The sequence below is a fragment of the Piliocolobus tephrosceles genome, chromosome 7 (assembly GCF_002776525.5).
Source record: "Piliocolobus tephrosceles isolate RC106 chromosome 7, ASM277652v3, whole genome shotgun sequence".
Classification (NCBI taxonomy): Eukaryota; Metazoa; Chordata; class Mammalia; order Primates; family Cercopithecidae; genus Piliocolobus; species Piliocolobus tephrosceles.
Window position 1 is genome coordinate 47,892,547 of NC_045440.1, and position 23,482 is coordinate 47,916,028.

General features: G+C 41.9%; 1 protein-coding gene across 1 annotated transcript in view; it reads left to right on the plus strand.

Annotated features, from left to right (window-relative positions):
* PRKDC (protein kinase, DNA-activated, catalytic subunit) overlaps positions 1-23,482 on the plus strand; it is a 178,103-nt gene that overhangs the window by 132,854 nt on the left and 21,767 nt on the right. Inside the window, exons 68-73 of the mRNA XM_026456198.1 lie at positions 11,152-11,341; positions 14,962-15,136; positions 17,449-17,642; positions 18,460-18,640; positions 19,726-19,886; positions 22,594-22,805. Coding sequence (XP_026311983.1) covers positions 11,152-11,341; positions 14,962-15,136; positions 17,449-17,642; positions 18,460-18,640; positions 19,726-19,886; positions 22,594-22,805 — 1,113 coding nt within the window. The remainder of the gene's footprint in view (positions 1-11,151; positions 11,342-14,961; positions 15,137-17,448; positions 17,643-18,459; positions 18,641-19,725; positions 19,887-22,593; positions 22,806-23,482) is intronic.

Here is a 23,482-nt window from a genome sequence, read left to right on the forward strand (position 1 = left end):
TTTATAACTAGGATTTTGTACATTCTTGCCTCCTATCTCTCAACTCCATTACACAGTCGTGTCACTTTCCCAGGTCTCGGGTCATTTTCATGTCATCATCTTCTCCCATCCTGTAACTACCCTGTGGAATCCATAGGGCAGGTGCTAACCATGTAATAAAATCAGAGAGGTTGTGGTTTATTGCATGCAGATGTGCATAGGAAATAGGACTCAAGGACTCTGACTCCAAGTGTCATGTTCTTCCATTATTTCCTCCACTACTACAATTTTTTTTTTGTTTTTTTAACTTTTTATTTTGAGATGAGTTCTTCTGGAAAAGTTGCAAGAAAAGTAGTACTCTCCTGGGTGCCTTTAACCCAGATTCACTGATTTTTTAAATAACATTTTAAACATGTTTCCATGTTAGCATTTGTATTTTTTTCTTTTCTACCAGACCCTACATATTATTTATTTTCTGAACCAGTTGTGAGCCTGAGCTGGATACATCCCTTTGCCTTGTTACACATCAGTGTTTATTTCTTAAGAAAAAGAGTATCTTTTTATTTAACTACAGTTCGGTGATAAACCTCAGAGCTTTCATTTTTCCTCTAAAGCCCAATTTCAGTTTTGTCAATTGTCCCAGTAATGTCCTTTGTGGCATTTTCTCTACCTCTATGACAGGATCAGTACAGAATGATGGACTGCATTTATTTGATGTGTCTGTTTAGTCTCCAAAAGGCTTTGTGTATCCTAATACTGACACTTTTGAGTAATGTTCCTCTGTTTGGGTTTGTCTTATGTTTCCTTATGGTGGGACTCAGGTGATCTGCCTCTGGCCAGAATATTCCTCAGGTTAGCAAATCATGCGTGGGGCAGAGTGTCCATCTGCCTTTTATTGGTGATTTTTTTTGTTTCTGTTTTTTTTTTTTTTTTTGATACAGAGTCTTTTTGCCCAGGCTGGAGTGCGGTGGCGCAATCTTGGCTCACTGCAACCTCCATCTCCCAGGTTCAAGCGATTCTCCTACCTCAACGCCCCAAGTAGCTGGGATTACAGGCACGCACTACCATACCTGGCTAATTTTGTATTTTTCAAAATGTTTTGCCAAGCTAGTCTTGAATTCCTGACCTCAAGTGATCCTCAAGTGAGCATTGGCCTCCCAAAGTACTGGGATTACAGGCTTTACCTACCATGCCCAGCCTGGTGATAATAATTTAGATTGTTTGCTCTCTCCACTGTATGATGCCATTTATTTATTTATTTTTCCTTTCCAACTAACAAATAAATGTGGGAGCTGCTTTGAGACATACAGATGTCCTGCTTCTCCTAAGACTTACCCCTCCATATTTCGCATTTGTGGATGACTCCTGGCCCAAACCAGTGTTGGCAATAATGGTTGCAAAATAGTAATTTCTAACTCTACCATTCATTTATACTACTCGACGTCTTATTGTAGACAGGCACCCTCCCTTCTGTTTACGTACTTATTTACTTTTTAAAGATTATCAATAAAGACTCAGGGATTCCAATTTTATTTAGTGGGATATAACCTACTACTGTCCTTATTTATTTTGTGTTCAATTATCTCAGATTTGGCCAGCAGGCTCCCCTTTAAACTGGCAAATCAGGCTCATCTTACCTGTCTTCTCCTGTTTTCTTTTAGAAATGTTACGGATTTAGGTCTCTGATGCATTGGAAGAAAATTTTTGTAAATGGTGTGAGGTAGGGGGTAGCTGTTTACTTTTTCCATATAGATATCTATCTAGCCCCATTTGTTCAAAAATCTTTCATAATTGAGTCGCCTTGGCAATTTTTTGGAAACTCAGTTGACCACGTATGTGTGGGTCTATTTCTGGATGCTCTGTTGTAGCCCTTGCTTTGTGTTTTTTTTTTTTTTTTTCTCCACAATAGCAAACTGTCTTCATTTCTATCACTTTATAGTACATTTTTAAGTCAGACAGGATGAGTTCTCAAACTTCTCTTTTTTTTGAGACAGGGTCTTACTCTGTCACTTGATCATGACTCATTGCAGTCTCAACCTCCCAGGCTCAAGCAGTACTCCCACTTCAGCCTCTCAAGTAGCTGGGACCACAAGTGTACGCCACCATGCCTGGCTAATTTTTTTGTCTTTTTTTGTGGAGACAGGGTTTCGCTATGTGCCCAGGACGGTATGGAACTCCTGGGCTCAAGCAATCTGCCCGTCTCAGCCTCCCAACATGCTGAGATTATAGGCATGAACCATGGCACCTGGCTCAACTTTGCTTTTCTTTATGAAAACTACTTTATTTTAGTTGATTTGCATTTATATTTACATTTTAGAATCTGCTTGTCAATTTGTATAAAGAAAAACTGCTGAGATTTTTACTGGGACTGTATTGACTATAGTTCAGTTTGGGGGAGTTGCTATCTTAACAATACAGAGTTATCCAGTTCATTAATATGACATATCTATGTTAATTTAGATATCTTTAATTTCAGTGATTTGTATTTTTTCAGTATGGAGATCTTGGATGTCTTTTGTGATTTATTCCTAAGTATTTTATGTTTTTTGGCACTGTTATAAATGGATTTATTTTCAAAATTGTATTATATTTTCCAATTATTTGCTGCTAATGTAAATTGCTTTTTATATATTAACTTTGTATCTTTGCTAACTTGGTAGTTTTAGTTCTTGTTTTGCAGATTCTCTGGGATTTTCTATCATATCATCTGCAGATAGTGTCACCTTTCTTTCTGAACTTTATGCCATTTATTTCATTTTCCTGCTTTGTTAAAACCATGAGGACCTCAAGTACAATCTTGAATATAAGTGGTAAAATGAGCATCTTAGTCTTATTCTTGATGTTAGAGAAGACAACTCACTCATTCAGCTTTAAAAAATGGTAATGTTTTTGTAAATGCCTTTTTATCAGACTGAGGAAATTCCCTTCTATTCCTGGTTTTCTGAGAGTTTTATTATGAACGCGTGTTGAATTCTATCAAATAATTTTTCTGCATCAGCTTAATCATATTGTTTTTCTCCTTTATTGTGTTTATGAAGTATTACTTTGCTGCTTTTAAAATATGAAGTCAATCTTGCATTCTTGGAGTAAACCCAATATGGTCATGATGATCCCTTAAGGATTTAGCATCTATATCAAAGTGGGATATTGGTCTGTAATTTTCTTTTTTGTAATATCTTCATCAGGTTTTGGTATTAGGGTTATCATGGACTCATAAGATGAGTAAGGCATGTTTCCTTCTCTATTTTAAAAAGAAGTTTATGGCCAGGCGTGGTGGCTCACGCCTGTAATTCCAGCACTTTGGGAGGCTGAGGTGCTGGGCGGATCACCTGAGGTCAGGAGTTCAAGACCAGCCTGACAAATATGGACAAAACTCGTCTCTACCAAAAATATAAAATTAGCCAAGCATGGTGGCGCATGCCTGTAATCCTAGCTACTCAGAGGCTGAGGCAGGAGAATCTCTTGAACCCGGGAGGCAGAGGTTGCGGTGAGGCAAGATTGTACCATTGTACTCCAGCCTGGGCAACAGGAGCAAAACTCCATCTCTAAAGGGGGAGAAAAATTATATAAGATCCTCATTATTTCATACTTGAATATTTGATAGGATTCACCAGTGAAACCTATCCTATTTGGGCATGGGTTTTCCCTTAGGGAAGATTTTTGATAATGTATATAATTTCCTTAGTCGATACTGATAGAGAATTAATTTATTTATTTATTTATTTATTTATTTATTTTATATTTTTTGAGACAGAGTCTCACTCTGTCGCCCAGGCTGGAGTGCAGTGGCGCGATCTTGGCTCACTGCAAGCTCCACCTCCCAGGTTCATGCCATTCTCCTGCCTCAGCCTCCCGAGTAGCTAGAACTACAGGCACCTGCCACCACACCCAGCTAATTTTTTTATTTTTTATTTTTTTTGTTTAGTAGAGACGGGGTTTCACCGTGTTAGCCAGGATGGTCTTGATCTCCTGACCTCATGGTCCGCCCGCCTTGGCCTCCCGAAGTGCTGGGATTACAGACGTGAGCCACTGCGCCCGGCCGAGAATTTAAACTTTCTGTTTCTGGCTGGGAATGGTGACTCGCGCCTGTAATTCCAGCACTTTGGGAGGCCTAGGTGGGCGGATCATTTGAGGTCAGGAGTTGGAGACCAGCCTGGCCAATATGGTGAAGCCCTGCCTCTATTAAAAATACAAAAATTAGCTGGACGTGGTGGTGGGCACCTGTAGTCCCAGCTACTCAGGAGGCTGAGGCAGGATAATCGCTTGAACCCGGGAGGTGGAGGTTGCAGTGAGCAGAGATCATGCCACTGCATTCCAGCCTGGGAAACAGAGCAAGATTCTGTCTCAAAAAATATATATGTATATATTTCTTTTTGTGTCATTTTTGTTAAATTGTACTTTTCAATCACTTTGTCCATTTTCTTTTTAAATTTCTGCCTTCCTTACTTGTTTTTTAAAGTAAATTTGTCCATTTCATCAACGTCATCAAATTGTTGGTATAACAGTCCACATTATTCTCATCCTTTTTATTGTCTGTAGTGTCTGTGGAGGGAACCCCTTTTTCATTCCACATATTGGTTATTTGTGTTCTATTTTTTAACACTTGATTCATCTGGGTAAAAGTTTGTCAGTTTTGTTGATCTTTTTCAAAGGACCAGTTTTTGACTTTGTTGATTTTCTTTATTATCTGTTTTCTATTTAATTGATTTCTAGTATCATCTTTACTATTTTTTTCTTTTCCTCTTACTTTGTATTTGCTTTTCTTTTTCTTGTTTCTTTAGGCAGAAACTGTTGATTTTATACCTTTTCTTCCTTGTAATATAAGCATTTAAAATTACATGTGTCCCTCTAAAGTACTGCTTCCTGCATTCTGCAAATTTTGGTATGTCATTCAGTTCAATGTATTTTTCTGATTCTCATGTAACTTGAGCCATTAAATATTTAAAAGTGTTTTAATTTCCAAAAACCTGGGTTTTCTGACTATCTTAGTGATTTCTAAATTCCACTGTGGTCAGAAAACACCCTCTGTATGGTTTCGTTCCTTTTAAATTTTATTGAGACTTCTTTTATGTGCCAACATATGGTCTATGTAAATACCCAATACCCATGTAAATTGGAAAATTTTGTATATTCTGCAGTTCCTGGGTATCAGGTTTTATAAATTTCAGTGAGATCAAGGTAGTCAGGGATACTTTTCAGATCTTCTATGTCTTTACTGTTTGTTTGTGTAGTTCCATCTCTGCTGAGATAAGGATGTCAAAATCTCCTGTGATTGTAGAATTGTCTATTTCTCCCTTTAATTCTGTGTAGTTTTACGTACTGTATTTTGATTCTGTTATTAGGCACATACACATGGATAACTGCTGTCTTCCTGATGAAATTATTTATTTGTTTTTATTATACTTTAAGTTCTGGGGTACATGTGCAGAACGTGCAAGTTTGTTACATAAGTATACACATGCCATGGTGGAAATACTTTTTTTTGAGATGGAATTTTGCTCTCGTTGCCCAGGCTGGAGAGCAGTGGCATGATCTTGGCTCACTGCAACCTGCACCTCCCAGATTCAAGCCATTCTCCTCCCAAGTAGCTGGGATTACAGGCATGTGCCACCACATCCAGCTAATTTTGTATTTTTAGTAGAGATGGGGTTTTGCCATGTTGGTCAGGCTGGTTTCGAACTCCTAACCTCAGGTGATCTGTCCACCTCGGCCTTCCAAAGTGCTGGGATTACAAGCATGAGCCACCATGCCCTGTCAAAATACTCCTTTTATCATTATGAAGTAATGATATATTGATGTGTGTGTGGATGGATTTCATGTATGTTTATGAAGTAACATATAATGAAAACACCACTAGATAATATTGTACTTTAAACAGTCATACATATTCTAAAGAACATATGTGGTTTTTGTCACGTATTCTTTAGAACATAAGTATATATCTTTTATTATACTTACCACTCTGTACTCATCGTTTATTCCTAAGACCCAAGTTTTTCTCTTGTGTCATTTTCCTTTAGCCTGAAAATCTTCCTTTAGCAGTTCTTGTAATGCAGGTCTACTTGTGATGAACTCGTTAGTTTTTTCCTTCTCTGAAGATATCTTTATTTCTGTGTCATTCTTGAAGGACACTTTCTCAGAATGTAGAATCTGGGTAGATTTTCCCTGCCCCTTGTAGTATCTTTTGGCCGCTATGTCTCTGAAGATGATATCCTCGCTATTCCTGTTGTTGTGGCTCATATGTGATGTGTCATGTTTTTCTGGCTGCTTTCAGGATTTTTTTCTTTATCATTGGTTATCAGCAGTTTGATGATGATGTGTCTAGGCCTGGTTCTGTTTGAATTTATCCCATCTAAAGTTCACTGACTTTCTTGAATCTGCACATTTTTGTCACCAAATTTGGGGAATTTTTGGTCATTGTGTTTCTTCAAATACTTTTTGTCCCAATTTCTCTTGGTCTCGTGGGAATCCAGTTAGACATACGTCATGCCTTTTGACATCGTTCCATAAGTTCCTGACTCTGTTCATTTTTATTCATTCTTTTTGTTGTTTATTCATCAGATTAGATAATTTCTATTGATTTGTCTTCAATCTTACTCTTGCTTTCTTTTGTCTTACTTGTTCTTCTAGGAAGTCCATCTAGTGACTATTTTATCTTAGGTATTTTATTTTCCAGTTGTAAAATTTCCATTTGGTTTATTAAAAAATATTTCCTCTTTTTCTGCTGAGATACCCACCCTTTCCTTTATTGCATGAGTTTTTTTCTTGACCTCCTGGAGCATAGTTAAAATAGTTGCTTTAAGGTCCTTATATTATCATTCCAACATATGGGTCAGCATAGAGTTAGCATCCATTTTCTGTTGAGATGGATACATTCTCCCGATTCTTTTTATCAGTTAATTTTTGAATGTAATTTGTGAATATAGTAGTCCCTTCTTATCTGTAGGAGATACGTTCAAAGATCCCCAGTGGAATCCTGAAACCATGGATAATACCAAACCTTATGTATACTGTTTTTTTCCTATACATACACACATATGATAAAGTTTAATTTATAAATTAGGCACAGTAAGTAACAATAATAACAATAATAAAAGAGAATAATTCAAACAGTGTACTATAATAAAAGTTATGTGAATGTGGTCTGTCTGTCTCAAAATATCTTATTGCACTATATCTCCAGTAACTGAAGCCAGGGAGAGCAAAACTGCAAGTAAGATAAGGAGAACTACTGGATTCTCTTGCGTAGATGCTGGCTTATAATTCTCTAGCTGGCGATCTGTTTAGATAGTAGGCTCTGTCTTGCCTTTTGTTGATTGAAACCTCAGTTCCTTTCCAAACCTATGCTGTTTTGAGTCTGTCTGTACATGCATACTTCAGGGCAGCCTGAGCCTGGTGGGTTCATGTGCAGAACTAGAGGATTTTTCTCTGGTTCTGTCCCCTCCAGGATTCTCCCTGTAGCACCTGTCTGCCTGGGCTTCTTTTCTTGTTCCCCTGGGTAGAATGCAGCAGGCTTGCCTTAAGGATCTCAATCACATTGCCACCACACTCCACAGGGTCAAAAGGGAATAAAACAGAGAGGAAACAGGAAGCCCATCCCAATAGCAGACCCTCCCAGTTTTGATTCCCTGCACATACAGTCTGCCATCTTTTATTCACTCAGAGTTCTTGGGGAGTTGTATTTTATCCAGTTTCTAGTTGTTGTCAGCAGAGGATAGGCCCCAAGGGGTTCCCAGTGCCATACCAGAGCCAGACTCTGTTGTTTTTAGAAAAGATGGTTCTCGGCCGGGCGTGGTGGCTCAAGCCTGTAATCCCAGCACTTTGGGAGGCCGAGACGGGCGGATCACGAGGTCAGGAGATCGAGACCATCCTGGCTAACACGGTGAAACCCCGTCTCTAATAAAAAATACAAAAAACTAACCGGGCGACGTGGCGGGCGCCTGTAGTCCCAGCTACTCGGGAGGCTGAGGCAGGAGAATGGTGTAAACCCGGGAGGCGGAGCTTGCAGTGAGCTGAGATCTGGCCACTGCACTCCAGCCTGGGCAGCAGAGCGAGACTGCGTCTCAAAAAAAAAAAAAAAAGAAAGAAAAGATGGTTCTCTTCTTGGTTTGTTCTCTCTGATTTGATGTGAGAACATGTCATGCAGTGTAACTGTTCTCTGTGTTTGTTTAATTTGTTCCCTCTGTCTGGGACTCCCTTGTCAACTCCACTCCTAAAATTGCATGCACCCTTCACAGCCCAAGGGAGTCTGTCTCATTCTGTGGATGTTCCCACCTCCCTTTCCTGAAATACCAGGCACTTTATTCACACTGGTAGGAGACATTTATGGATTCAGTAATTCATTATTTATTGAAATGTTAATCTAGTACCCACTTGTATTTATTGTTTGATTAAAAACAGTGAAAGCTTAAAATCAGTGGCAGCTTTGGGGAATGAGCCAGCACTGTGGTTGGTGTGGGGATGAGGAGCACAGAGCAGTGTGGTAAGAACAGGAAATGGCCAGTGCGGCTTGTATCTTGGGAGTAACAAAAAAAGAGGGAAAAGGAAAAAGAGATGTGAAACATGATGGTTTATCTGCCTACAGTGTTTCTTTCTCCCCTCCCCTCTCCTCTTCTTTCCTCTCCTTTTTTCCTTTCCTTTTCTTCTTTCCTTTCTTTCCATGCACAGGGTCTTGCTCTGCCACCCAGGCTGGAGTGCAGTGGTGCAATCATAGCTTACTGCAGCCTCAAACTCCTGAGCTCAGGCGATCCTCCTGAGTAGCTGGAAATACAGGCTCATGCCACCATGGCCAGCTAATTTTTACATTTTTTTGTAGAGATGAGGTATCACTATGTTGCCCAGGGTGTTCTCGAACTCCCTGGCCATAGTGTTTCTAAGAAATTGGAAATCAGTTCCTGGAAAAATAACAGAAATTTACTTGATTGTTGATCAAGGATGAGCTTTATATATTAGGGCCCTTTGTCAGTGTTACTAATATTAATGGAAATAAAATTACTTGGACAGAGTCATACATGTAAATTATGATTCAAATAAAAATAATTTTGAAGTTGGGTATGGAGGCACACACCTATTGTTTCAGCTTCTTGGGAGGCTGAGGCAGGAGGATTGCTTGAGCCCAGGAATTCAGGGCTGTAGTGTGCTATGATTACATCTGTGAATAACTACTGCATTACAGCCTGGGCAACATAGTGAGTCCTGTTTCTAAAATAATAATTTAGTAGCAACCTAGACTTACCTTTTAAATTTTCATGGTTGGGCATGCTGGCTCATACCTGTAATCCCAGCCTTTAGGAGGATTCCTTGAACCCAGGAGTTTGAGACCAGCCTGGCAACATAGCAAGCCCCCGTTTCTACAAAAAAATGTAAAACTTAGCTTGATGCGGTAGCATGCACCTATAACCAACCCCAGCTATTTGGGAGGCTGAGGGAAGAGGACTGCGTGAGCTTAGGAGGTCGAGGCTACAGTGATCTGTGGTTGCACCACTACACTCCAACATGGGCAACAGAGCAAGACCCTGTCTCAAAAAAATAAATAAATAAAAAGAAACAATTTTCAGTGATTATAAACTGTTTACTGTTATATACTTATCACCTTAAGTTGAGACATATAAGGAGCAAAATGGCTCAACACAGGGTATGATACCCATTCTTCAAAAGATAAAATATCTTTTGAAGAATGATATTTCTTCAAAATGATAGCTCACTCCTGTAATCCCAGCACTTTGGGAGGCCAAGGTAGGCAAATTGCTTGAACTCAGGAGTTCAGAACCAGCCTGGCAACACGATGAAACCACGATTCTACAAAACAAAAAACAAAAAAAAGAATTAGCTGGGCATGGTGGCCTGCGCCAATAGCCCTAGCTACTCAGAAGGCTGAGGTAGGAGGTTGGCTTGAGCCCGGGAGGTGGAGCTTGCAGTGAGTTGAGATCTTAGCACTGCACACCAGCCTGGGTGACAGAGCCATACTCTGTCTTCAAAAAAAAAGAAAAGAAAATGATGAGGTTGAACATTTTATTCTGTGCAACTGGAAGCATTGAGTGATGTATGAAAAGTACTGTTAAAATATCACTGGTGGCCGGGCATGGTGGCTCACTCCTGTAATCCCAGCACTTTGAGAGGCTGAGGCAGGCAGATCATGAGGTCAGGAGTTCAAGACCAGCCTGGCCAAGATGGTGAAACCCCATCTCTACCAAAAATATAAAAATTAGCTGGGCATGGTGGCACGCACCTGTAATCCCAGCTACTCAGGAAGCTGAGGCAGGAGAATCACTTGAACCCAGGAGGCAGAGGTTGCAGTGAGCTGAGATCGTGCCACTGCACTCCAGCCTGGGTGACAGAGGGAGACTCTGTCTCAAAAAAAAAAAAAAAAAATTGTATATATCTCATTGGTGATCTTTAAGGAGTTGATTTATGAAAATGGAGAGTAAGTCAATACCTAGAGTGTATATTTTTGGTTTTAAATGTGAACAAAGGGTGGGTGTAGTGGCTCACACCTGTATCCCAGCACTTTGGGAGGCCAAAGCAGGTGGATCACCTGAGGGTCAGGAGTTCGAGAGCAGCCTGGCCAACATGGTGAAACTCCCTCTCTACTAAAAATACAAAAATTATCCGGGGGTGGTGGTGCACGCTTGTAGTCCCAGCTGCTCAGTAGGCTGAGGCAGGAAAATCGCTTGAACCCGGGAGGTGGAGGTTGCAGTAAGTCGAGATCATGCCACTGCACTTCAGCCTGGGTGACAGAATGAGACTCCATCTCGGAAAAAAAAAAAAAAAGGGTAGACCAAGCACGGTGGCTCACGCCTGTAATCCCAGCACTTTGGGAGGCTGAGGCGGCCGGATCACGAGATCAGGAGATCGAGACCATCCTGGCTAACATGGTGAAACCCTGTCTCTACTAAAAATACAAAAAATTAGACGGATGTTGGGGCGGGCACCTGTAGTCCCAGCTACTCAGGAGGCTGAGGCAGGAGAATGATGTGAACCTGGGAGGCGGAGCATGCAGTGAGCCTAGATCGCACCACTGCACTCCAGCCTGGGCGACAGAGTGAAATTCATCTCAAAAAAAAAAAAAAAAAAAGAACAAATATTTACTAAGGTGTAGAATTTCTGCCTGTAATTGCTACCCAGCAGCTTCCTATTCCTGAGTCTGACATTATCTCGTTTTTCTTTGTGTAGATGTTTCTTTCTCAGCAAAATAGAGGAGAAGCTTACCCCTCTTCCAGAAGATAATAGTATGAATGTGGATGAAGATGGAGACCCCAGTGACAGGATGGACGTGCAAGAGCAGGAAGAAGATATCAGCTCCCTGATCAGGAGCTGCAAGTTTTCCATGAAAATGAAGATGGTAGACAGTGCCCGGAAGCAGGTGGGTACTCATGTCTGTCTTTCCTGCTATGTCACAGGATTTTGCTAAATTAGCTTTTCTCTAATTTTAGCTTTTCTTTATAGTCTGAACCTTAAAATAATTGAGTAGGTGTTATTTTTTTTCTCTCTTTATAAGTAAACTGGGCTGGGTGCAGTGGCTCACACCTGTAATCTCAGCACTTTGAGAGGCCAAGGCAGGCAGATCACTTGAGCCCAGGAGTTAGAGACCAGCTTGGGCGACAGTGTGAGAACCTGTCTCAAAAAAAAAAGGAAACTTGAAGGAGCACTTATTCAAAAGTCTCCAGAGAGCCTCTAGAGTTTATTATGTTCCTGTTAATCATTTCAAAATGAATCCTTACCAGTTAGTTACAAATTATTTTTAGGTTTACTTTGTAGGAATTATCGTTTAATACTAGGACCCTTTCTTGATATTAAATATATACATTGCTTAAAAATGGCATGTAATCTATTTAAATGTATATAATTTTTAAACATACTATGGAAGCTTGCTATGTTAATGACCCTATATCAGTTGCTATTGCAAGGCAAAGGATGATATTCTAGTAGAAATAATATTTCTTTTTTGTAGGTTTAAATGCTCATTTATAGATTTTTCTTTGGATGAGTGTAATATCAAGTAAGAATTTTTATATTGCAAATAACAGAAAATCCAATTAGAGGCAGGCAGAGCAGGAACTGGGTGAGAGAAGAGCAGGGTGTGGCCAGAAGGGGTGATCTGAACTAAAGGATTTAGTGGTGAGGGAGTTGGGGTCATGGGGACAGGACCTCAGTGTAGTTAGGAAACTGGCACGATGAGCGGAAAGACATGTTCCCTGCCATTATTACTATCTAGTGAGAGTGGGGGCTGCACACATGATGACAACAGCACTGGTGGGCAAAGAAGAGAGATGTCAGCAAAGCCTGGTGGGCGCAGGGAAGAGAAGAGCTTCCACCTTCGACAGGGAGGTGTCTGGGGAAGGGGGCTGTGATTTAGGGTAGGCTTTATGGGTATGGAAAGATTTGCGCATGGAGAGGAGAAAGGTATTCCAGGAGTCACGCACACAGAAACATGAAAGTGAGAAACAGAATGCAGAGTCTTACGCTAGGTTTACAGAGGGCGAGAGGCTGCATCCTTGCAGGGTTCAGGAGGCCATTGAAGGTTCCATGCATGGTGGCCAGTTGTAAGCTGTGTGGGAGATTGACAGCTTTGGGGAAAGCAAAGACAGAGAAAGACCAGGAAGCTCCACATTAGGGGAGTGGGGTGGGAGTGAGCAGGGCAAGAGAGGTGCTCTGTAAGGAGATCCTGGACAACCCGAGGTGACAGGAGTGATGAGAGTGTCTGGCTGGGAACAATTTGGATTTCTCTCTGGGTGGTTGAAAGGGCAGTAATTAGGAAAACCAAAGTCTGATGAAAATGTCTTTTGAAGCTTGAGAGAGAATTAGAGGTGTAGATTTAAGAAGACATTATATAAGCAACTAAAAAATAGGTCAATTGTATTCAGAATTAAAACTATCGTGCATTACCTGAGAAGCCGAAGAATGTATAAAGACAACTCATGTAATGGGAGAAACTATTTGCAGGTCACTTATCTGATAAGGGTCTAGTATCCAGAATACATAAAGAATGCTTCACAACTGTACAGTAAAGAGTCAAACAACCTAATTAAGAAATGGGCATGAAGTGTTTGAATACACATTTCTCCAAAGAAGATAGGCAAATGGCCAACCAGCTCATGCAAAGATGCTCAGTGTCACTAGGCTTGAGGGAAATGCAAATCAAATCCACAATGAGACACCGCTTCACACCCACTGTGATGGCTGGAAGCAAACACACAGATGACAAACCTTGGAGAAGATGTGGGAAACTGGAAACCTTCTGAACTGCTGGTGGGAATGTAAAATGGTGCATCTGCTGTGGAAAACAGTCTGGCATTTCCTGAAAAAGTTAAACATAGAGGCTGGTCCAAGTGCAGTGGTTTTTACAACTAATTGATCACAACCATTTACCAGATTTCTTTGTTGATTCTCCACTTCTGATGCTTCACTTGACTATACTTAAAAAAAAATAAATGTCGAGGCCGGGCGCTCACGCTTGTAATCCCAGCACTTTGGGGAGGCCGAGACAGGTGGATCACCTGAGGTCAGGGGTTCATGACCAGCCTGTCTCTACTAAAAATACAAAAATTAGCCGGACTTGGTGGCACATGCCTGTAATCCCAGCTACCCAGGAGGCTGAGGCAGGAGAATCACTTGAACCTGGGAGATGGAGGTTGCAGAGAGCGAAGATTGTGCCACTGTGCTCCAACCTGAGTGACAAGAACAAAACTTTGCCTCAAACAAACAAACAAAAACAGTTGAACCTAGAGTTACCTTATGACACAGCAATTACACTCCCAGACCCATGAGAAACAAAAGCTTAAGTTCACATGGAAATTAATACACAAATGTTGACAGGAGCATTATTCAAAATAACTGGAAGGTGGCAGCAACCCAAAATGAGATGTGTCATGTCCAGCCAGGTGCAGTGGCTCAGGCCTGTAATACCAGCACTTTGAGAGGCCAAGGCGGGCGGATCACTTGAAGTCGGAAGTCCGAGACCAGTCTGGCCAACATGGAGAAACTCCCGTCTCTACTAAAAATACAAAAATTAGCTGGGCGTGGTAGCACACGCCTGTAATCCCAGGTACTTGGGAAACTGAGGCAGGAAAATTGTTTGAACCCAGGAGGCACAGGTTGCAGTGAGCTGAGATCACGCCATTGCACTCCAGCCTGGGCAATGAGTGAAACTCCATCTCAAAAAAAAAAAAAAAAGTGGCATGTCCGTGCAATGGAGTATTATTCAGCCATAAAGAGGAAAGAAGAGCTGACAGGTGCTACAACGTGCATGAACCTGGAAAACATCATGCTAAGTAAAAGATGCCATCACCACTTATTTTCTGATACCATTGTTACAAAATGTCTGGTGTAGGCAAATCCATAGAGAAAGGAAGGAAATTTATGGTTGCCAATGGCTGGGTAGTGACTCAGAACAGACAGTGAATTTCTTTTTGGGGTAATGAAAATGTTCTGGAATTAGGGGTGGTTGCACAACTTTGTAAATATACTCAAAAATACTGAATTGTACCCACCCTGCCCCTACCTTTTTTTTTTTTTTTTTTTTTTTTTTTTTGAGACAGTCTTGCTCTGTTTCCCAGGGTAGAGTACACAGCAACTCACTGCAGCCTCAACCTCCCAGGTTCAAGTGATCCTACTACCTTAGTGTCCAGAGTAACTGGGACTACAGGCACGTGCCATGGTGCTGGCTAATTTTAAAAATTTTTTTAGAGGCAGGGTCTCACTATGTTGCCTAGTCTGGTTTCAGACTCCTAGACTCAGGTAATCCTCCCTCCTTGGCCTTCCAAAGTGCTGGGATTACAGGCCTGAGCCACTAAACCTGGCCTGAATTGTACTCTTTAAATATGAATTATATCCCAGTGATACATTTAGAGACATAATTGAAGCTAAAGAAATAGATTTGTTACTCTCCGGTGGATTGTGTCGTGCAAAGGGGGAAGCAGGCCAGTTTGAAACTTCTGTCACTTGTGTATCATCATACCACCTTCTCTTTTTCTATTAATACAGAACAATTTCTCACTTGCCATGAAACTACTGAAGGAGCTGCATAAAGAGTCGAAAACCAGAGAAGATTGGCTGGTGAGCTGGGTGCAGAGCTACTGCCGCTTGAGCCACTGCCGGAGCCGGTCCCAGGGCTGTTCTGAGCAGGTGCTCACTGTGCTGAAAACAGTCTCTTTGTTGGGTAAGTTGACCGCTTTTATCCACATACATCTTAGAGGGCTGTGTTATATTGTCTTATGTATCTTCTTATTCTTTGTGCTGAATCATCTGACATTTGGGAGGTAAATCTTTGCAGTAATTTTAGTGAATATAGCAAAGTGAGCCAGAGAATGATAGTTTAATTATTTTGAAAACTTTGTTTGCATATAAGATATAAACAAACATGAAGAGCCATTTCAGCCTGGGTGCAGTGGCTCACGCCTGTAATCCCAGCAGTTTGGGTGGCCAAGGTGGGTGGATCACGAGGTCAGGAGATTGAGAACATCCTGGCCAACATGGTGAAACCCCATCTCTACTAAAAAAAAAAATTAGGCCGGGCACGGTGGCTCACACCTGTAATCCCAGCACTTTGGGAGGCTGAGGCGGGTGGATCACGAGGTCAGGAGATTGAGACCATCCTGGCTAACAAAGTGAAACCCTGTGTCTACTGAAAATACAAAAAAATTACGCCAGGTTTGGTGGTGGGCGCCTATAGTCCCAGCTACTTGGGAGGCTGAGGCAGGAGAATGGCGTGAACCCGGGAGATGGAGCTTGCAGTGAGCTGAGATCGTGCCACTACACTCCAGCCTGGGCGATAGAGCAGGACTCCATCTCAAAAAAAAGAAAAACAAAAACAAAAACAAAACTAGCTGGGCGTGGTGGCAGGCGCCTGTCTGTAGTCCCAGCTGCTCTGGAGCCTGAGGCAGGAGAATCACTTGAACCTGGCAGGTGGAGGTTGCAGTGAGCCCATATCGCGCCACTGCACTCCAGCCTGGTTGACAAGAGCAAAACTCTGTCTCAGAAAAAAAAAAAAAAAGCTATTTCCTCCCAAAATAATGTAGTCTTTAAGACTACATTAAAGGAGGAAAGCTTTCTTGGGCAGGTTTGGGTCTTGTCCCCTGCTCTGTTGCCCTGTGTCTGAGGATGTGTGCTAGTATTCTGATCAGGCATGATCCAGCTGGGTTCCCAGACCAGCTCTGAAGTATCAGCCTCAATAAAGGTGTCTAGGGGAGAAGCACTCTTTTACACTGATCCCAGGAAGAGAAGATCATTCTACTTGGACTTGTTGGCATGCACCCTTTGTCCCAGCTACTGGGGAGCCTGAGGCGGGAGGATGGCTTGAGATCAGGAGTTTGAGGCTTCATTGAGCCATGATTGTGCCTGTGTGAGTTGCCACTGTATTCTGGCCTGGACAACATAGTGAGACCCTGTGTCTAAAAAAAGAAGAAGAAAATTATCCTGATTATTGCTACATAATTATATGGGTTTTTTTGAGGGGAGGAGGAGGAGTTTGCTGATGTTAATATTAGTGTCCATATACCCATATAATAATAATTACACAGTTAGAGTATGGTTGTAGTTGGTAACAGCCTTGCATGATAAGCAGGGCCAGTAGTTGTGATCCTGTATGTGAGATAACTCTGGCAGGGAACTGTCAGACCATAGGCAAGGAGGGCATGTGGTTGATCAGGCCTCCTAGTTTCAACACTGTTACCGCACCTCTGGACACTGCAGACTTAACCAGCGCTGATCCAGCTCCTTGCCCAGAACCACACAGTCACAGTAGAACTAGAACTTTAAATGCAGCAGTGCCTGTTGCTTCATTTGCTGTGGGCCACAGTGCCAATTTAAAGACCTACTCTGGATTATTAATTTATGTACAAACACAGTACCCGTTTCCTATTCTTTATAACAATTAGGTGCTTTGAAAAATTGCAGAATGATGATGCTTGAATGAAATGAAAGTTTCAGTTGCTTAGCCTCTGTGGACTTTGATACAGTTACTTCTAACAAAGAACATTTTTCATTAATATGTGAGTTCAAGAAATTCCCTAGCCGGTATTTGAAGTCAGTTTCTTATACTTTCAATATTTATTTTTATTAATTTATTAATATAAAACTTTAGGCCAAGCACGGTGGGTCATACTTGTAATCTCAGCATTTTAGGAGGCCAAAGTGGGAGGATTGCTTGAACTCAGGAGTTCGAGACCAGCCTGGGCAACATGGCAAAACCCCATCTCTACCAAAAATACAAAAAATAGCCGGGCATAGTGGTACAAGCCTATAGTCCCAGCTAATTGGGAGGTTGAGGTGGGATGATCGCTTGAGCCCGGGAGGCAGAGGTTACAGTGAGCCAAGATCGTGTCATTACACTCCAGCCTGGGTAACAGAGGGAGACCCTGTTCCAAAAACAAAAGAAAACTTTTGTAGACAACGAATTTCTTCTTTTTAATTACACACACACACATACACACAGTGTTTGTTTTTGTTTTGTTTGTTTTTTTAATCCAACAGATGAGAACAACGTGTCAAGCTACTTAAGCAAAAATATTCTGGCTTCCCGTGACCAGAACATTCTCTTGGGTACAACTTACAGGATCATAGCTAATGCTCTCAGCAGTGAGCCAGCCTGCCTTGCTGAAATCGAGGAGGACAAGGCTAGAAGAATCTTAGAGCTTTCTGGATCCAGTTCAGAGGATTCGGAGAAGGTAATACTGGAAGAATGTTTTATGCTAGTGTGCTGTGTATGTCTTCAATGTGCAGTGTTCAGGCTACAGGAAAGTAATAGGGTATTGCTTTGTGTTTTTAAAATATATTTGACAGTTATGCACAGCCAATTTTCTTATGTGGAAAATTGACATTCTTTGTGCTTCCTATTTATTTGAATGATACAAATTTTTTAATATTGAAAGTCATGAATTTTAATATTTTTTGGATTGACAGAACTGTGGACAGTTCTTTTATGACTTTTGTTTATTAAATTTCCCCACCCATCACCATTCAGACGTCCCACTAGCTTACGGAACAAATCAGCCTTTTCTGCTTTTTTATTTAGTGCCTGCTTTGCTTAGCTTCTTGCTGATTATTTTGTTTTTTCAATAGTTACCTGCTTCCTTCTCATTCACTATGTCCTGCCTCACCTCAGTTGTGGGGCCTTCTCTTTTCCCTCCATGATGCTACCAGCGTCTGTGCAGGACACTGAGGGCAGGAGCCAACTTCCATCTCCCTCTTATATTCCCGACAGCCATGTACTGCACTGACCAGACCCAGCTCTGTGTTGCTTGTGTACCATCTGGCCTGCACTGGACTTGCATTTTTGTTTGGCCAGTTGTTATGTGCTGAGGATCTTACTGGAATTGCTTGCTCCTTCACAGCCAGTGTGGACTCTTATTTTTCCAGTTCCACAGCTTCAGTGTTACTTTGGAACTGTTGATCCATTTATGTGTCATGAGTCACAAATGGAAAGCAGAATTCTTTGAGAAAACTTCAGTCATGCTCATGGGTTGAGGTCTCTGTGAATTCCAGGTGATCGCGGGTCTGTACCAGAGAGCATTCCAGCACCTCTCTGAGGCTGTGCAGGCAGCTGAGGAGGAGGCCCAGCCTACCTCCTGGAGCTGTAGGCCTGCAGCTGGGGTGATTGATGCTTACATGACGCTGGCAGATTTCTGTGACCAACAGCTACGCAAGGAAGAAGAGAATGCATCAGGTGAATTGCAAAATTAAAAAGCTAGTGTTCCATTATGTCAGCATAAAGTCTTACGAATTTTGTACATACCTTTGGTCGCCTATTTGTTTTCAAATTACAAATATTTTGAAAATCCTATTGTCTTTTTAAGAGACAATGGCAGCCAGGTGCAGTGGATCACTTGAGACCAGTCTGGCCAACGTGGTGAAACCCCAACTCTACTAAGAATACAAAACAATTAGCTGGGTGTGGTGGCCCATGCCTATAGTCCCAGCTGCTCAGGAGGCTGGGGCAGGAGAATCGCTTGAACCCAGGAGGCAGAGGTTGCAGTGAGCTGATATTGCACCACTGCACACCAGCCTGGGTGGCAGAGCGAGACTCGGTCTCAAAAAAAAAAAGAGAGAGACAATGGCCTCTCTAAGCAACATGACCTACATTTAAATGGAGTCAAGTGGTCCTCTCTTTCCATTTGTTTAATTTTTACTTTGATATTTTGCTTGCAGCTTCAATATTACTGGCTCATGTGGCCTGCTTCATGCTCCTGGAATAAATTCAGTGACCACCAACTGCCCCTTGTGTTCCCAGCCCAGGATTCAAACTGTGCTTCGTGCAGAATGGGCACTCTAATGGAAGAATTTGGCTTCAGGATAGATACAAAACTGTACCTGGTGTTTGTTGGTGTACAGTGGTAGTTAAGAAAAGAACAATGGCCGGGTGCAGTGGCTCACGCCTGTAATCCCAGCACTTTGGGAGGCCGAGGTGGGCGGATCACGAGGTCAGGAGATCGAGACCATCCTGGCTAACATGGTGAAACCCCCATCTCTACTAAAAATACAAAAAAATTAGCCAGGCGTGGTGGCAGCTACGCGGGAGGCTGAGGCAGAAGAATGGCTTGAACCCGGGAGGTGGAGCTTGCAGTGAGCCAAGATCACACCACTGCACTCCAGCCTGGGCAAGAGAGCGAGATTCCGTCTCAGCAACAACAAAAAAAGAACAATGACACTAAAAAATACAAGGCAAAAAGGGAACATGTTAACATTTAAGGTCATAGTTTATGGACAAGTGGATATATTGACCATTGCTCTCTTCTTTGGTGTCATTGATAGTTACTGATTCTGCAGAACTGCAGGCGTATCCAGCACTTGTGGTGGAGAAAATGTTGAAAGCTTTAAAATTAAATTCCAATGAAGCCAGATTGAAGTTTCCTAGATTACTTCAGATTATAGAACGGTATCCAGAGGAGACTTTGAGTCTCATGACAAAAGAGGTTGGTGTCTTTATTCGACTTGGCGGTAAGGAACTTTACAGAACATAAAGATACACTTATTTATATCCAAACGCGTTAATGTGTGCAGTGCGTGTATTATAGCTTTTCCCAGCCAGCTGTGAATTCTGCTACATTCTGAGGACATAGGTAATTTAAAGCTGCAAAAATGAGTTTTCGCATTTACCCATTTTCCTCTGTGGGTGTTGATAAGAACACTGTGTTTGAACAAGGACCCAGAGAGTTGGAGGTGGAGTGACTGTGGCCAGTCACATTTGCTGTGCCCAGTGCTCACCTGTCATTTAGCACAGAGGGAGTGAGCAAGTTCAGCTTGCATCCCACCTCCCAGGAGCACAACACCTTCCAGCAGCACGGTGTCCGGAGGGGTCTGGGACCTGTGAGCAGGAGTGAGGGGTCAGTGTGTGGACATGGGAGGAACCCGCACCCCTCCACATGACCTGCCCCTTGGCCCCACCAAGGGCTGCACTGCCAGTTGCACTCCTGTCCTTTGGGCTCTGTCTGTGTGCAGGAGGGCTCCACTGACTTCATTTGCAAAGTGCAGAGCCTCTGAAAGGCTTCGTAGTTGACTTTTATAGACATGTAACTGGAAGACAGGGCCAAGCTTTGAGTTGAAAATGGAATAGTTCACAAAGAGTTACATGGTTCGTTCTCTATTAGCTTTGCATGGTGAGTTTTTAAATAATGTTGATCTCTGGGCTGCGGGGACCCAGTTTGACTTTTAGGGCCCTAACCACTGCCTCTACCTTTTTCTGCATTCTGAATAGTAGACTTTCTCAGTAGGTATTAAACAGGTTAAGGTAAATTCAGAAATGCAACATGTATGTGTTTTTCTTCAAGGTAAGTGAGCAAATAATTAAATAACTTCATTATGATTTTGTTTTTTTCCTATATAATATTTATACATGATAAAAACAGCATTTGAGTTTGTGAGGACATAAAGTATTCACTCCACGTTGTCAAAACACCCAGTAGACACGTGCAGTGGAGCCGGTAGCCTGTCTATGAGCTTACGTGAGCTGTGTGAACTGATCCATCCTCACACGTCATGCTGTCCTCAGTGCACACTTGCACTCAGGAAGCTTGTCCATACTCAAGTCTCACGCCAGCATTCCAAACACATCAGATTTTATCTTCAGAATGATACCTTAAAAGTATCAGAGGAAAATGTGAATACATTTTTTTAAATGGTCTTGGAACGAAGAAACAAACACCAGAATCGATGAAGCAAAATAGTTTGACTTCTATACAGAAAAAGAAAAGAAGTACTTCTATATAGAAAAAGAAAATACCATATACAAAGTTAAAAAAATAAAAAGCCAGGCGCAGTGGCTCACGCCTGTAATCTCAGCACTCTGGGAGGCCGAGGCGGGTGGATCACAAAGTCAGCAGTTCAAGACCAGCCTGGCCAACACGGTGAAACCCTACTAAAAAAAACAAAAATTAGCTGGGTGTGGTGGCAGGTGCCTGTAAACCCAGCTACTTGGGGAGGCTGAGGCAGGAGAATCACTTGAACCCGGGACATGGAGGTTGCAGTGAGCCGAGATCACGCCACTGCCCTCTAGCTTGGATGACAGAGCAAGACTCTGTCTTAAAAAAAAGCAACCAACCAAAAAGAAACAAAGAAAAACGTTTGCAACACATACAAGAAACAGAAAGCTGACATTGGCAATCTACAAAATAAATGGTCACAACAGACCAGTAGAAAATGGTGAGAGGAAATGCATGCGTGATTAAAGGACGTAAGGCAAATAAACATGGAACATTCAGCCTCACTAATAATGAAACGTGAAAATTTAAATTAGATGTTTTTCACTTCTGATTGACAGTGATTTAATTTTTTTTTTTTTTTGAGACGGAGTCTCACTCTCACCCAGGCTGGAGGCTGGAGTGCAGTGGCACGTTCTCAACTCGACAGTGATTTTAAAAGTTGATTATGTCCATTGTTGGTAAAGACTTTGGAAAGTAGTCAGTCTAATATTTTTAGAAATGAAAATTTGAAAAATTCTTTACCATGGCCGGGCACAGTGGCTCATGCCTATAATCCCGGCACTTTGGGAGGCCGAGGTAGGAAGATCATGAGGTCAAGAGATTGAGACCATCCTGGCCATCATGGTGAAACCCCATCTCTACTAAAAATACGAAAAGTAGCTGGGCATGGTGGCATGCGCCTGTAGTCCCAGCTACTCAGGGAGGCAGGAGAATTGCTTGAACCCGGGAGGCAGAGATTGCAGTGAGGCAAGATCATGCTACTGCACTCCAGCCTGGTGTCAGAACGAGACTCCCTCTCAAAAAAAAAAAAAGAAAAACACTAAAGTTATGTGCACAGGGATGTCTACTGCAACATTACGTGTGATAAAAAATTGAAATATTCATTATAGAGCAGTAAACAACATGGAATACTACACAGCTGCCAAGAGGAATGAAGTAGAAGATTTTTCTGTACGTCTAAGAACAACCAGCACCAGTTGTCTCGTGTGATTCCATTCTTGCAACAGAAGACTGTTCTGCACAGAAAGTGCCTGGGAGAGTCCAGTGATTGCCACAGCAGAAGAGAGCTGAGGGATGGAAGACTTGTTTTGTACTTGCGTTTTTAAACTTCTGAGTTTTCTTCTTTTTGGACATATGTTACTTTTATAACAGATGATGTGAGATGTTTTACTCAGCATTAAGTTTCAGCTCTCTATTTTAGATCTCTTCCGTTCCCTGCTGGCAGTTCATCGGCTGGATCAGCCACATGGTGGCCTTACTGGACAAAGACCAAGCCGTTGCTGTTCAGCACACCGTGGAAGAAATCACTGATAACTACCCGCAGGCTATTGTTTATCCCTTCATCATAAGTAGTGAAAGCTATTCCTTCAAGGATACTTCTACTGGTCATAAGAATAAAGAGTTTGTGGCAAGGTAGGTAGTATTACAGAAAGAATACGTTGATCAGATACTACAAGTTATAAAAATGTGGTTAAAGCACGTATGTGGACACTTAAATTTGTTTCCAAATTAATTAGAGCTGTCATTGAAGAATAATCTTAGCTGTCGCTTTGTTGATTATATCTATTCTGGGTATGTTACTTGTTACAGGATGTATCTCCTTTGTAAAATACTTTCATCTTACATTGCTAACAAAGCATTCTGCTCATATGGTCATGGTTGCTTGGGATAGACTAGTTGAGATGATTTTTGAAATCAGCTCCTGAAATTGTCCTGTAATTTAAAATACACAGAAAGACTCCTCCTTTTAATTAGGACTCAGTAGACGGCCTCAAGTGTCATCCTGTCCACTTTTTTTTTTGTTGTTTTTTAAATTATACTTTAAGTTCTAGGGTACATGCGCATAACGTGCAGGTTTGTTACATATGTATACTTGTGCCACGTTGGTGTGCTGTACCCATCAACTCGTCAGCACCCATCAACTCGTCATTTATATCAGATATAACTCCCAATCCAATCCCTCCCCCTCCTCCCCATAATAGGCCCTGGTGTATGATGTTCCCCTTCCAGAGTCCAAGTGATCTCATTGTTCAGTTCCCACCTATGAGTGAGAACATACGGTGTTTGGTTTTCTGTTCTTGCGATAGTCT